The sequence below is a fragment of the Astyanax mexicanus genome, chromosome 19 (genome assembly GCF_023375975.1).
Source record: "Astyanax mexicanus isolate ESR-SI-001 chromosome 19, AstMex3_surface, whole genome shotgun sequence".
Taxonomy (NCBI): Eukaryota; Metazoa; Chordata; class Actinopteri; order Characiformes; family Acestrorhamphidae; genus Astyanax; species Astyanax mexicanus.
In genome coordinates, this window is record NC_064426.1 from 18,707,755 (window position 1) to 18,723,347 (window position 15,593).

At 43.6% G+C, this 15,593-nt stretch overlaps 1 protein-coding gene across 1 annotated transcript in view; it reads right to left on the reverse strand.

Moving 5' to 3' along the window:
* shank1 (SH3 and multiple ankyrin repeat domains 1) overlaps window positions 1-15,593 on the reverse strand; it is a 267,279-nt gene that overhangs the window by 3,853 nt on the left and 247,833 nt on the right. Inside the window, exons 20-26 of the mRNA XM_049467895.1 lie at window positions 10,682-10,690; window positions 9,108-9,134; window positions 8,932-8,988; window positions 7,813-7,925; window positions 7,150-7,270; window positions 2,391-6,018; window positions 276-1,181 (exon numbers count right to left, since the gene is read on the reverse strand). Of these exons, the coding sequence (XP_049323852.1) occupies window positions 276-1,181; window positions 2,391-6,018; window positions 7,150-7,270; window positions 7,813-7,925; window positions 8,932-8,988; window positions 9,108-9,134; window positions 10,682-10,690 (4,861 nt within the window). The remainder of the gene's footprint in view (window positions 1-275; window positions 1,182-2,390; window positions 6,019-7,149; window positions 7,271-7,812; window positions 7,926-8,931; window positions 8,989-9,107; window positions 9,135-10,681; window positions 10,691-15,593) is intronic.

The window sequence follows — 15,593 nt, forward strand, 5'->3', positions numbered from 1 at the left end:
TCTTTCGTGCAAACATCCTCCCCCTATTCCTTTTCCTATTACTTCATCTTTCTATTCCTATCTTTCATTTTTCCTCTCATGCAACTCCGCTCTCTTGATTCCTTTCTCTTTCCCGTCCCCTTTCCCTTCTATACAAGCCATCGTTCAAGCTCATGCAGTAGCAAACTCTCTCAGTGATGTTCTCAGTTTTCATGCACTTCCACTGTTATTCGCCCCTCTCCACACTCTCTCGCCTCTCCTCCTCTCTCACTTGCTCTCTCGCTCTCTCTTCTCACCTGTCCATCACCCTCCTGAGCGCTCTCTCTATATTCATGCGGTGGCCCACCCGGGTCACGCCCAGGTCCAGGTAGTCCTCCTTGGTAAGGGAAGGAAGGTGCGTGCCATCGATTTCGTTGTCAAGGAAGCGCTCCCTGTGCTCGGCCAGGTTCAGATAGGCCAGCCAGTCAGCCACGTCGTACTTGGTCCAGTAGGGCAAGGGCTTGGATGCAAAGGGTTTGGAGGGCGATGGAGGGGGCAAGTGGGGGTAACTGAGGCATGTGGGTGGAGCTATTGAGTGGAGGGGTGGGGAGGATGTCCCAGAGAGAAAATGGGTGGGCGAGAGGGAGCGAGACACAACCAAAGATGAATTTGGAGGTGGTGGTGCACCAGAAGGGGCAAACAGAGGTGGAGAAGGGGAGAAATAGGGGTCACCCAGAGGGTTTGCGGGCGACGGAGGGGTAATGGAGCCCCGGAGGTCATAGAGGCTGCTGTAGAGGGGTGTGGTGGGAAGGATAGGAAGGGAAGATGGCCGTGGCGGACCAAGTTTGGGCCGATCTGAGGGAGAAATAAGTGGACTTGGTGCTCTGCGGCGCTGCGAGTGATGGGACTCTGCCTTGCGGGACTCCCGGCTTGGGATGAACTGAAATTCCAAAGCTTTGGTGCGATACACAGGCCTGTGTTTGGGAGAGGTGGGATATGGGGCATAAGCAGAGGAAGGGGAGACTGGAGAGTGGGAGCGGGCTGGAGGTGGCTGAGACGTGGCAGCTGGAGGCTGAGGAGATGGCGAACGAGCCCAGTGCGGATAGAGAGGAGGTTGGGAGGAGGCGGTGGGAGAGGGAGACAGATTAGGCTGAGAAAGAGGAGATGGAGAAGGCGAGCGGACCGATGGCGGACTCAAGGCACCTGTGGAGTCCTCTGAGAACCTGAAGAGTTGGAGAAAAATGGATTAAGACAGAGAAAGAAAGAACAACCATGATAAATAGAGGAAAATGATACAAAGAGACATGTAGGCCAATTGTTTCCGACCTTAAAGTAGCTTTGCTCATACAGCATTTTTATTGTGTTCCCAGCTGTAACACACCAACCTCATCTCAAAAATAGGTTTGCTAATTAGCTAATTACTTGGGTCAAGTGTGTTACAGAAAGGCAAAATAAAACATGCGGAGCAAGAGCACTCCAAGACCAGGTTTCTGAACCACAGATCCAGAAAGAAACAAACTGTATAGTGCATAGTGTTGCAGTTACCTGTGTCTGAGGACGAACAGACAGATGTACATGGATAGAGGGATAAAAGCAGAAATCACAAAAAGAGGAAACAATTTAGACGCACATGTAATGACAGAGTACGCACAGAGGATGCAGATCGATTCAGAGATGACTCCCAACCACAATCTCATGCATGTTTCAGGAAGCCATTACCACTCAAGGAGCAGGCAAGGATGGGACAAGACATTTCATAGGGTTAGAAAATCCATGCAAGGTCCTTAGCATGTCCTTAGCATAGTCAGCAAGCAAACATTACTTCTGCATGTATTTATCCAATGTACTGTTGCTTTGGATCACAGAAACATGCAGTCGGTGTGGTGCAGTGGCAAACAACACTGTCTTCTCTGCTTTAGACTAGGGTTTAATTTCCTGGCTGGACAAGCACATCATTTTATACCGATAATAGTCCTTGGCCAAGACTCCTAACTCTCCTAACAGGTTCTCCTATCTGATTAACATAGAGGTGATCAGCATATCTACTTGCAATAGATTCACCTTGCTGGTGTACAGATATAAACAAACTTCTATTTTATACTAAAGGTAAAGTTCCACAGTCCAAAGACGGGGGACTTACAACCCTTTAGCCAAAAAGTGGTGTTGGGTTCAGTGACCTGAGCTTCCTATTCTATTGACTATTTTTCAAAATTGAAACTGCAACTGAATACCTGTATCAGCAATGACTGCACTAGCTGAAAACATTCATTAGAAGTGGTGGTCTGGAAATGGTGATCTGGTTCCCATTCTTCTTACCTTCATACCCACAATACACTGTAGTCAAAGATATTGTGTCCAATGCTTTTTTCTCATGCATGAACAATGACGCAGTAGTTCAGTCTAACACATACTGGACACATGCTCATACACACCTGTGTCTGCTCAGTGATCGCTGTGATCCCCAGCTCTCTATTCCTTTGCTTCTCTGCTGTAACTTGGTGTTCAGTTCACTAATGATGCTTGCCTTCATGCCGGACATGGGAGGATGGAGTTTACGTCCTTCCATGTACGTTCCTCCAGCCTGAGTTCCACTGTCCCCAATGCCCTGCCCTGCCCCCCCTGACCCTTCACCCCAAAGAGGCTTCATCTCAGGGGTACGGGGGCGATCAAAGTACATTACAGATGAGCGTGCCAAGCCTTGTCCTTCCCTAATCCCATATCCATCCCGGGTGCTCACGTCTTCTTCCTCTCCTTCCTCTGGCTCCTCTTCTTCAGGTTCTTCTTCCTCTCGTCGCCTGTGGTATGCTGGAGGAGCCGTGCTTGTCTGCCTTCTGAGGTCACCGGCCCGGCTGCCCTCTCTAAACCGCTGCGTTTTCGGGTATGTGGATGCGGGGCTGGCTGCTTTGGCATTGTGCATTTCAAAAGTCTGTCCATCCAGGTAACTCATGTAGGACTCCAAGAAGTCTGCTCCACTTAACCTGTCACTCTCCACCATTCCTCCCACTCTCTCTCCGCTTCCACCCAAACTTCCCATGCCCATTCTCTCCAACCTCTCCCTTCCACTGAGAGCAAGGATGTTGTCCAGATGATGATCACTGCTGCTACGACTGTCCAGCTCCTCGATTCCAGAATCCACCACAGTTTCCTGGGATTCCCCACTCTTGCCTGACACTGAGGTTGGTGGTGGGTGGTGCTCTGCACTAGCCCGCCTACTACCACTTCCTGTAGCCACTGTGGAAACAGTTGCAATGCGCTGGGTGTAAGGGGTCATACCAATGTTACTGGCAATGCCAGTAGCAGTGCTAGCAGCAATACTAGCAGTGGTGGTTGTAGCTGTAGCACAGGTTGCGGTCGTGGACAGGGTAAAGGTGCCCCTCAAAGGGGCAGACGTGGCAGCCGTTGAAGGAGCAGCAGGAGGTCCTCGGTATGCAGGGGGAGCTGGGATTGAGACAGGTGGAGGTGTGGGGGAAGAAGCACGACCTGTTGTGGGAGCGCTGTTGTAGAGATGATGAGACTGGGCTAAGCTGAAGGGTCTATGGTATGAGGTAGGTGGAGGAGGAGGAGACACAGAAGGAGGGGGAGGAGGGCCAGAAGGTTGCAATCTGGAAGGCGAAGCTGGTGGAGGAGGGTTGGGAGAGGATGGAGATGGTGAAGGGGCAGACTGAGTCAGATTTGCCACTTCACTGTCATAGGAAGTAAGACTGGAGGCGGTAGAGTCGCCGGCCTGTGGAGAGGGCAGTGGTGTGTGGGCGGGGAAGCCGGTTATGAAAGTGTCTTTTTGGGGGGGTGGAGGAGGAGGTGGTGGAGGTGGAGGGGGGTGACGATGCTGTTGCTGCTGCCTAATCGCCACATTGTTAGCCATCATCCCGGAATAACCTGCTCCTCTGTCAAAACTGTTAGCAAACTCCAGGGGAGGTGGTAAAGGATCGGCAAACACAAACTCATCATCTGCATCTACTGATGGTGCAGGAGGAGGGAGGACCATGAGACTCCCACCACCACTGGATCCTTCTCCCCCAGTCCCTCCCCCTCCTGGGTGTGTGGGTGCAGCAGTGGCTGGAGGTGAAGGGGGAGTCAGGGACAGAATATATGCTCCAGCCTCACTTTCCATTCTCAAAAAGGATGGTCTCCGAGGCTGTTGAGTAGTTGGCTGTGCAGATGGCTGTGGCTGCTGCTGACTCTGAACTCTTTCCATCTCACGTTCCCTCTCTCTCTCCCTCTCCCTTTCCCGTGAACGTTCCCTCTGTCGTTCCCTTTCCCGTTCTTTCTGGGTGGGTTGGTAGTGCTGAGATTGGTAGTGGTGTGTGTGGACAGTTTTATCCTCAGAGAAACGGACCCTTAGTCCTTCCCGGGATGAAGGAGCTGCTCCAGGTGCTTCCCTCTCACTTCGTTCCCCTGCCATTCCATCGTCTCCCCAACCTCCTCCTGTTCCCCTCAGGATCCTGGGTGATGGAGGTCGTGTGGAAGGCGTAGTCGCGGCCAAAGAAGATGAAGTGACGAGGTATGAGGAAGAGCTAGAGGACTGAGCGGCGGAAGAGCTGACAGAGGCTGATGGAGCAACGGAGTGAGAAGGAGGGAAGGCTCCCACACTGGATAGCTGGCGGCTGAAGTGGTGCTCACCCCTCTCCCTGCGCATGCGCCCATCATCCTTCAGGGCACGCTCCCGAGCAGCCAAAGCAAGTCCCAGGGGAGATGAAGGGTCCAGGACTTTTCCTGTTAAGGGATGGATGAAAGTGGTGGTAGGAGGCTGCTGCTGCTGTTGTGGCTGCTGACGGCTACCTGCCAAGTAAAAGTCAGCAGGAACAGACTTGGGCTGATAGTCCCCTGATGGAGCTTGAGTGGAGTACTCAGGCAGTCCAAAGGCAGGTGGCATGCTACGGGCATGGTGAATGAAGGTGTCTCCAGAGAACATGCCTTCATCTATAGATTTGGAGGGCCTCAGGCGTGGTGAAGGTTGGGTGCCAAGTTGCTGCTGCTGGGGCTGCTGAGACACCTGGCTCCTTCCTGTTCCTCCTCCTAGTCCTCCAGTGCTGCCCGCTAATTCCTCCTCAGCTGAAAGGAAAAAGGAGGCGCTTTTGCGACGGGCTTCGTGAAAGCGCTCGCGATCCCTACGAGCTGCTCCCACAATAGCAGCCCCAAACTGGCTGGTAAAGTCTAGGCTCTCTTGGGCCCGCAAAGGAGGAAGTGAAGGGGGTGGAGGTGCAGGGATGGAGGGTGGCGCAGGAGGGGGCATTGTAGGGGCAGGTGGTGGTGCTCCAGGTGGAGGTTTGGAAATTTCACTTTCACTACTAGGTGGAGGCTCTGCTTCCACACTGCTTCCTTGGCTACTGCGTCCACTGCTGCTTGTGGAGGGTGCTTTCACGATGATGGTAGGGATAGGGATAGAGCTTTTCTCCACAGAACTTTTCCCTACTAGCGTGCCTTGCCCAGAACGGAGGTCTTCTACCTTGGACTGCTTGACTAGTGGTCCCTTGCCTCTTCGCACACCTCCTTTTGGGACTCCGGCTGCTGCTGTCGATCCAGCTGCACCTCTTTCCGTCCTTGCTGGTTGGCTCTGGGTGGTCTGTTGCTGCTGGGGGATCACTGTGGCCACACTAGTGGGTGGGACTGCATTGCTGTAGCCTCTCCTCAAACCAGCCGATCGTGCTCCTGCTGCACCTCCAGCCGACGCTGAATCTCCTGTGTAACCCACCACTTTCCTGGAGGCAGTCCTACTGGGGACAGAGGAGTGAGACTGGGCATGGGAGTAAGAAGTTGCATGGTCTGCTGCTGCAGAGCTTGTAGGGGGTCCAGGCGACCTATCTCTGGGTCCATGAGCAAAGTGAGATGACTGAGAGTAAAGCTGATAGTGGCTCGAGGTGGAGGTAGACTGGGAAACTGATACTGAGGGTTGTTGGGATGTCTTTCCCCTCCAGCCAAGAGGGGGTGCTGAGGAGAAAGGAGGATCAGGGGGTGCCGTGGTGGGGGGAGGGGGAATGTCATCTGGGCCAGGGACTGAGAGGCTTCGTGCAAACTTCATGGCTGGAGGATGAAGAAATTGCTTCTCCTCCTCTGGAACCCCTGAAGAGCAAGAGATGAAAGGAGTGAGAAGAAAGAAAGATTGAAAACTTAAGTAAAAGTTTTAGGACAATAATGTTAGAGAGTGAAAGCCAGGACCATAGAAAAGGTCGAATAGACATGGAGGAATAGGAAAAGAGATAGAAAAAAACCCACAGGGGGAAAATAAAATAAGTTCTATAACCACTGAAATTAAAATGGAATTCAAGTCCATCTTGTAATACTTCTGTTGTCTGTCTGTCGGTCTGTCTGCTTGTTCACCAGCTTGTCTGTTTATCATTATTGGGCACATTATACAGTGATATCCTTAATAACAGGCAGAGGTTAGTACTCTACTGCAGCAAAGCGGTCTTTTTTGTCAGTTCTTACTTGTATTTGTTAGTTGCAAAGTGAATGTCTGTGTTACAGTAAACATAAAAAAGAAAGACACACAAAGCACAATAGGCAGCGATCTAAAACTACAACGCAGCATGCACTAAGACAAAAAGTACACAAAGTTTTAAATCCAAGCGGAATTAAGTCCTAAGTTAGCCAAAGAAAGATTTGCACCGTGTTTTTTTTTTTAAGCTTCCTTAGAAAGACTAATAATCATGTATAATGCTATTATTATAAAACACAGCTTAACTATGAAGTTAAACTGCATGCAGTTAAATAATAAGTGAAGTGACTGTGGTCAGTGATTGCACTACTTCCCAAAACCCAGTTTAACTTCTTATCTAAGATGCTACCAAAACAGCCAAAGCATGGACGGTATTGTCAGGTTTGCTCCAATCCCACTTTGGATGTGTTTGGGAAAGAAAAGCAATAGTAGCCAATAGTAGCCTGGCACAAACCCTCCTGATTCTTGTGAGAGTTCACTGTGTTTTTGTCCAGTGATTCAGTCTGGCAACTCCCAACGTCAGCCTCAGGAGCCTCTGTGTTTGTACTTATTAGACAAGCAAGATAATTCCAGACTGAATCAGTGGAGGAAAATGAAGACGTGAAAGCTCACAGGATTTAAGCCATTATTCAAACTACTGCACCCAAAGCTATATTGAGTGTGGCACTCTAGAAGCAAAGGCACCACGGACAGACGGCACCATGGCAGGACGGACAGACAAGTGAGCAGACAGACAGGCAGACGGACAGCCTCACCGATGGACTTCTGTCGCAGCATACCGTGCTGGGGAGCGTGGCCAGAGACAAATGGGCCACGGTCGAATCCCAACCCTGCCCCAGATGACGTCAATCCCATCCCTGATTGGTCAAAATTTTGCTGGTGAAGAAAAAGATTGGAAGGAAGGGGGAAAAAGTTAAACATCTGTTATTTTAGTATTTTAGAAGAATAATTATACATTTTAAAATGCTCTTAAAACACAAAGAATCCTAGTTTACTACTTTTTATGGGGTTCTCTTTCAAAGTGTATGATCCTAACTGTGTCAATATTAAGTAGTTAAGAAAGTAAAGAGCAGTGTGCAATATAGGGTGAAATGTGTTACTTTTTTAATAGTTGTCAATGTAAAAAGAACAAGTCCTTATCAAGCATTTCTATTGGTCCATTCATCATGGACATCTAACACAATATAAAGAACTAATAGATTCACATTATGCCAAGAAGTGAAAAATGACCAAACTGCATAGATAAGATTTCTGTCTGACACAGATGATATCTTATGTCTTAAAACGTGTCATTTTTGGCCACCAGAGGGTGCTGTAATTCTGAGCCTGTAAAAACTGTGGACATGGCATTTTCGCTGGTAAATACACAGAAATCACCATAAACACACATCCAAAGCAGACACACACACACCACACACCTCATTATAAAAGCCTCGGCCTCTCTCCCGCTTCACCCCCTGAGTCCGTGGCACTGGTGTCTCGTTGGTACTGATGGTCTGCTGTGCTGCGGCTAAAATCTCATCCAGTTTATCTGAGAAAAGAAAGAAACAAGTTTTGAAAAGGAGGACACTTCGTGAATGTGCTACTTCCTACTACTTCTGAAATGAAACAAGCATGATTTTAAACAAATTGGAACGTTATACAGTTCTGGACAGAGATCTCTTGCAGCTCCACCAAAGTTTCAATGAGCAGTGGCAGCATTTAGGCTCAGATTGGTAATGACCAAGATACTTTTTTTAGAATATTATTATAATAATAATAAAGGAACAATCCTGAAGCTTTAAAGCAACTTTGTGCATCATTTCTATGCTTAAATATCATATAACCATTGTTGGAAAGTAACGTGTGAGAAAGAAAAGTGTTGCAATCATTGCGACTCATGACTGCACTGCTGCTATCTAACTTGTCCAGAAGTGCATGTGTAAAGCATGTCCTTTAGAAATGACTTAAAGCACGAATTACACTCCTAGACTCTAGGGGGAGCCCAGAAGCAACAAAAAAACAAACAATTCCTGCCTAACTCTGCTTTATTTGCTACCTACACAAAAAGCACCTAATCGTTTAAAATTATTAATTACACAGCAAACACAACAGACACAATGTATGGACAAAAATAAACTAGGGACATTGCTCATTTATTCTCTCTTTTAAAATCAAGGTTATTTAAAAATATTTTATCCTGCTGTTGTTGGGAGTAACTAGTCTCAAACTGTCTAGGGAAGGTTTTCTAACGGATTTGGACAATTGATGTGGGTATTTGATTGATTGCATTTAAGACATGAGCCAGGATGATGAGGTCAAGATGTTGAATGATCACCACCCCACCTCATCCATCCCTTACTCTTCAACTTCAACTCATTCCAAAAGTACAGGTGGCTTTATAACTGGCATTATGACTTTATATACGGTGCCAATAGGTTCATGTTTATGTTTATCTGCTCCAGAGGGTCCTATTCTATTGGCAGTACTTCTTCACAGTTAGCTAAAAACATTCATTCGAATGGTCTAATACGTCTAGGACAGCAAATATTCCTTACTCAGAGCCATCTGATAGACTGTCCTCTTCTTCTCTGTAGCTTGTGAGGATTCGAACTCTGTAAACACACACACACACACACAGACACAGACACACACACACACATATGGTGACTCCTGCTTGTGGATGCAGCTCATAAACAGATTTACAGGCTCTCTCTGAGCCATGGCGCCTTACCTGATTTTTTTTTCCATGGGGCTGAAGCTGTGAAGAAGCAGAGGGAGTGTGAGTGAGTGAGGTTCAGTCACAACACTAGTAGAGTAGCAGCAGCTCTCTATTCGCTCATGCAGGTGGCACTTACTTCCTTATCTATATTTATACTTATACATGATCTACGCTATACTGCAGTAATTACATACACCTGTTTTTACCCAAACACACACAAGGGATGCACTGAAATTATCATTTGTTTCCCTAATTTAAAATTCAACAAAACTAAAAATATTTGGCTGAAGACAGAATAACAAAATACAGAATACACTGATCACTTTTATTCACAGATTTTAATTTATTTTGCCACTTTTTTCAACACTCAATTATCTAAATGCATTTTTTGTCTTTTTTTAACTGAACACTAAGACATGTTTAACGTTACAGCAGACAAATGCTGCTTCAGAATTTCACGAAGTGTCATGAAATAGCAATTACGAAATTCTGTTAAGGGCTTTTAATTTGAAAAAACATATGAAGTCACAGCAGTCGGCCTTGCTGGAGCGTTTTAGCCGCAATGCTAACAGCCAGATTACATGCGCTATACTAACAGACACAGCTTTAACAGTTTAGACGTGATGCTAACAGCAAGATTTAAGTCACTATATTAACAGACACAGATGAAACAGTGTAGTTGCCATGCTAACAACCAGATTAAAGTCGCTATACTAACAGACACAGTTGAAACAGTGTAGCTGCCATGCTAACAGCCAGATTAAAGCCACTATACTAACAGACAGAGATGAAACAGTGTAGATGCCATGCTAAAAGCTATATTAAAGTCGCTATACTAAGAGACACAGCTGAAACAGTGTAGCTGCCATACTAACAGCCAGATTTTTTTACCAAATTTAAAACTATAATAAAGTATAATCAAGAGGAAGGTGGATGATCACAAGCCATCAAACCAAGCTGAACTGCTTTAATTTTTGCACCAGGAGTGGCATTAAATTATCCAAAAGCAGTGTGTAAGACCGTTGGAGGAGAACGTGCCAAGATGCATAAAAACTGTTTCAGGGTTTCAGGGTTATTCTACCAAATGTTGATTTATGAACTCCTAAATCTTTATGAATATTAACTTGTTTTCTTTGCATTATTTGAGGTCTGAAGGCTCTGCATCTTTTCTTTTTGTTATTTCAGACATTTCTCATTTTCTGAAAATAAATGCTCTAAATGACAATATTTTTGTTTAGAATTTGGGAGAAATTTTGTCCTTAGTTTATAGAATAAAGCAACAATGTTTATTTTAGTTAAACATATACCTATAAATAGCAAAATCAGAGAAACTGATTCAGAAACTGAAGTGGTCTTTTATTTATTTTTTATTATTTCACATATATTTTGTCTATTTTTTTCCCAATGGATTTTTTGCAGTTTTTCTTTTAAATGTACAGTGCATCCCGAACACACAAACATACATTCTTTAAAAACATATGAATAACACACACACACAATCATAAGCAAAACACACAATATATAGACTCAAAAAGACCATAACCTGTCCCAGGACAGAGAGGTAAAGTATAGGAGGATTCTCTTACCTCTGTCGACTGCATGGCATCAGCCGCAGCAGGTAAAGAGAGGAGAGGGGTCAGAGGGGTTAGAGCACAGGTGGGAAGAGCACACATGTACAGGAAGAGGGTTTAGAAGAGGCAGGGTTCAGTGATACAGTGAGTTAGGTCTGTGCATAGAGAGTGTGTATGTATAGTGCAGGTGAGTGCTGGCTGTTCAGGACAATTGATTTATTTTACATTCAGATAATTATTTTATTTTATTTTTTAATAAAGCGAACACACAGGCGTCCACTGTTTGGATGGATTTGGAATGCTGTGGCCGGGGAACTTCAGATAGGTCTTAATTAGGACTGTGATGCTGTGTGTGTGTGTGTGTGTGTGTGTGTGTTTGTGTGTGTTTGTGTGTGAGGGTGGAAGGGATTAAATATCTCAAAAAAATTGCATCTATGTTAATAAATATTACACATAAGCATTTGCTTTTAAGACCAACAATAATAAACAGCCTAAAAAAAAAACATTGTCTTTTTAACATATTAAAACATAAATTGAGTTGACGGTATTGGGAAATAAGATTAAATTGGACAAATGTCTTGTATGAATTATTTGTTCAATATAATTAACAGAAATTCCATTCTCGTATGAGGAAAACATAAGGACACACCCACATTTATTGCTACTTAAAATGTGCAAAATTAGATTCAGGTGCACCACATTAGCTGCAGGTAATCTGCCATTGAAAAGAGACAAAAAATTAGTTATTCATGGGATAAGTGGAAGCAGCAAAACTTGCTGTACAGAAGAAAAAAAAAAAAACACCGCAGAACTAAAGTTCTCCGCAGCAAGTCTGGCAAGCCCTTTATTACAGAATACACTATCTGAAGCAGAAGTGGACCATGTAGCATGACAATGACCCAAAACATTCCAGAAAACCCACCAAGGAATATTTAAATGTTCTAGAATAGAGGTCAAGAATAAAAGTCAAAGTCTGGATCTAAATCCAAGATGCTGTGGGATGATTTTAAATGGGCTGTAAATGTAGGAACTCCTCTAAACATCACACACCTGAATGAGGGTGCGAGAAAAACTTACTTCCAGTTGTTGCAGCTGCTAACCGCACTAGCTCTTTCGCCATTCAGAAGTGAATATTATAGGCTTGTAGCCTGCTGCTAATCCCGGCTAGCACTGCTGGAGCAGCATTGGCTTTAGCCACTAACTGTGCTAAGCACTAGCTCTTTCGTTGTTCAGAGGTAAGTATATGGGACTGTAGCCTGCATGTTTACTGTGTTAAAACAAGCTATGTGGGACCAACTGCTAACTAATATCGCTCTGGGTTACCGGAACACTTAGAGTTCCTCAGTGTAGCACTGTCAGGCACTGTTTACAAGCGCTAACCGTGGCTAGCTAATGCTAATGCTTCTGCACCCAGCCTTAGTGGAAATCTGGAATTCTAAGCTTACTGTAAATAAACGGAAATAAACGCTTTACTCACCCAAATAAACAGTTTTCAGGAGAGAAATCTGTGTAGATTAACATCCAGCATTCGTTTTACTTAAAAATGTTTTTTTTTTTTAAGAATTACAGATTTGTTTACTTAGCTTAGCTTTACGTTAGTTACCTCCACCATCACTCAGTGGTGAGACCTGCTGAATTAGAAGAAAAACATGGCGACTCCCCTGTTCCTTACTATTGTCACACAGTAAGCCTTATGATCCGGTGCACCTTATAGTGCAAAAAGTACTGTAAGTTACAAAAGACAATAGTTTAAATGTATTACGATATTAAATAGATTTTACGCAAATTCTTTATGAAATCCTGAAATCTTCATTTTCTTAGACCACAAAAATAAAGGACGTCTCGGGAAAAATAGGAATGAATGGTCACCCTATAGCACAAAGTCCGTACTTAAGCTCAAGCACACCAGCAGTAAGCTTTAGCTGCGATCTCAAATCCATCCTAGGCTTCAAAGCATTAAAACATAAACCTGCCTATCCATTCCAGACTGCAGCTGATCTCCTAGTGCGATATTTCTGCAGATCACAGTTACTTCGTTTCATAGCAGCCAGGAGAGGTGGGACACTGCGGTGTGTGTAGAGGTGAGAGGGTGGAAATAAGGTGAAGGAGCCAGAGCGCGATTAATTCAGCGCATTAGAATAGGCATATGGCAGAAGGTGACACGTCACTAGCATGCATTTAACACCTGACACGTATTTAGAAGGTTATGAAGACGCAGAGAGGAAATGGCCGGTAAGACAACAATTTGCAAAGTCCCTGTCTGAAGTTTCTGCACAGTTTACTTACAGCTATCTCACGCGATTAACATGCATCATTTACAGTTTGGAAACGTTGAAATCCTAGTCCCACCACTACTGTTTAAAGTAAACCTGGCCTTTTATTTTTTTGTCCCTAAATCAAGAGCATATTAAAGAGTGTATCATGCTTCGGTACAAGTAACTGTCTCTTCTGTCAAGAGAATTTTAGAGCACAGCTCTGAAGATGTGACTGCATTCAATAAGCAACACAAGCTACCTGAGGGCCTGAAGATCCCAAGCATCCAATATTGACTGACAGCCTTGTCCATTGAAATTATTTTGATGATATGTACTTTAGATGGTGGGTTTTTAGACAGTTTGTAGCATAGTTTGCATCCAAGGGGGCTTTTCCACGGGCATGGTGCCGGTGCTGGTGCCAAGTTCCTGTACGTTTCTGTGCTTTTTAACCGCAAAATCACAGGTTCTAGGCCATAAAAGTCGTGCCGTCCTGGTCCTACAATCTTGCTAGTCTGGAACAAACGCACCTGTGACGTGAGTGGCCAAAAAGCATCACAAGAAAAACCCTGACCTCTGTTTCCGGTTTGTGGAATGCGCTAAAATTCACTTACATAGTGAGTGACTACTTAAAGCAGAGGAAACACAGGCCGGTTCTTAAAAGATTGGCAGGTTTACAGGAACCATGAGTGACTCTGCCTTTCTAAAATGCTCTTTTTATACGTAGTCAGATGATTTCAGCAGAGGTGGAAAAAGTACTGAAAATTGTAATTAAGTAAAAGTACCTTTACTTTGCTAAAATTCTACTCAAGTAAAGTAAAAGTACCCATCTAAAAATCTACTCGAGTAAAAGTAAAAAAGTACTCAATTTAAAATGTACTTTGAGTAAAAATTACATAGTTACTTTTAATTATTTGATGTAAAAAAAAAGTACAACAAATCATAAATAATAAATAATTATTAAATGTAATAATTTGGACCTTTCAGGCAGTTTTTGTTCAGACCACCCCATAAAACATTTTCAATAACAAGTGGCACAGGTTTCTATGATCCATTATTTTTCTTTACTGTTAAAAGGTTATGGTCATATAGGCGACTATAAACCGTATTTTTATCATTTTACAGGTCATTATTATTTTTTAACTTGCCATTGCTATGCTTTAACTGCTATTTACATGTTCTTTTTAACCTCCAAGCAGATTGTTTAATGTTCCCAATAAAAACTTAAAGAAATATCATAAAAGAACATGAAAGCCCACAGACCCCAGCTGATTCACACAGCGTCTCTCCCACTAACCGTAATAAACACTGCTGGGAAAAGTTCAGCTGCGCTGCCATGGAAAACAAAACTCTTTTTTTTTATTCAGACAATTTGTTTTTTTTGTCCCCAGCATTTTATTTTTTACTCAGTAACGGGGAGTTTTCCAATGTAGTGAAGTAAATTACTTGTGTCAAAATGTACTTGAGTAAAAGTAAAATTACCTATTTTAAAAAACTACTTTAAAAATTACAAATTACTCATAAAATCTACTCAATTACAGTAATGTAAGTAAATGTAAGTAGTTACTTTCCACCTCTGGATTTCAGCTAGTTGCAAATTGATCCTATAGCAGCTGTTTTAAATAGTACCTGTTATTTTTCCAGTCCTTTGTTGCCCAGTTATACACTATACCATATAAACTCAAAAACTAGTTAGTATTACTAATACTAAGTATGCAACTGGACCTTAAAAATGCCTGTTGCATGGAACCAAGAACTCCATAAGCATGGTCTGTAGTGTGTGGTGATTGTTTCTTTGATTTTTACCTGATTAAAAAAAGCTCTGAACTATAATCAAGAGGAAGATGGATGATCACAAGCCATTAAACCAAGCTGAACTGCTTGAATTTTTGCACCAGCAGTGGCATAAAAGTTTCCAAAAGCAGTGTGTAAGACTGGTGGAGGAGAACATGCCAAGATGCAAGTAAACTGTGATTAAATAACCAGGGTTTTTCCACCAAATATTGATTTCTGAACTCTTAAAACTTTATGAATATGAACTTGTTTTCTTTGCATTATTTGAGGTCTGAATGCCCAATAAATGACAATATTTTTATTTGGATTTTGGGAGAAATGTTGTCCGTAGTTTACAGACTAATACAACAATTTTCTTTTTTTCTCAAACATATACCTATAAAAAGCAAGATAAAAAAAATGGATTCAGAAACTGAAGTGGTCTTTTATTTGTTTTTCAGAGCTTTATATTACCACCATGCTAACTAGTGAAGTATAAGCTTCCATTCCTTTTACTTTTTTGCCCCTTAGCTCCACTGCAGTTCACTGCACAGAGATCAAAGGACTTTGCTGATTGACTACATACAGACTCACTGTGACTGTGGGCCCTAATTTAGCAAACTATAGGTGAGCCGTCAACTGTGCAGCTTGATTAAGGGATCATGTTACTATGCATTGCACAGTTCAAAACATGCAAAAGGCATGTACTAATTCTCTAAATTAATCATGGGTGTGTTTTGGCCACAACATGAAATTAACCAATCAGTGTGTCAATTGCCATTTCTCTTAAAAGTCGGGTGTGCTCTGCTATGCGCTTCTTAGCAGAGGAGACTGACCGGGTGTGTATGTACATTGAAAATGCGCCTGTTGACAATTCACTGGCAAGGTAGCAACTGTTTTCA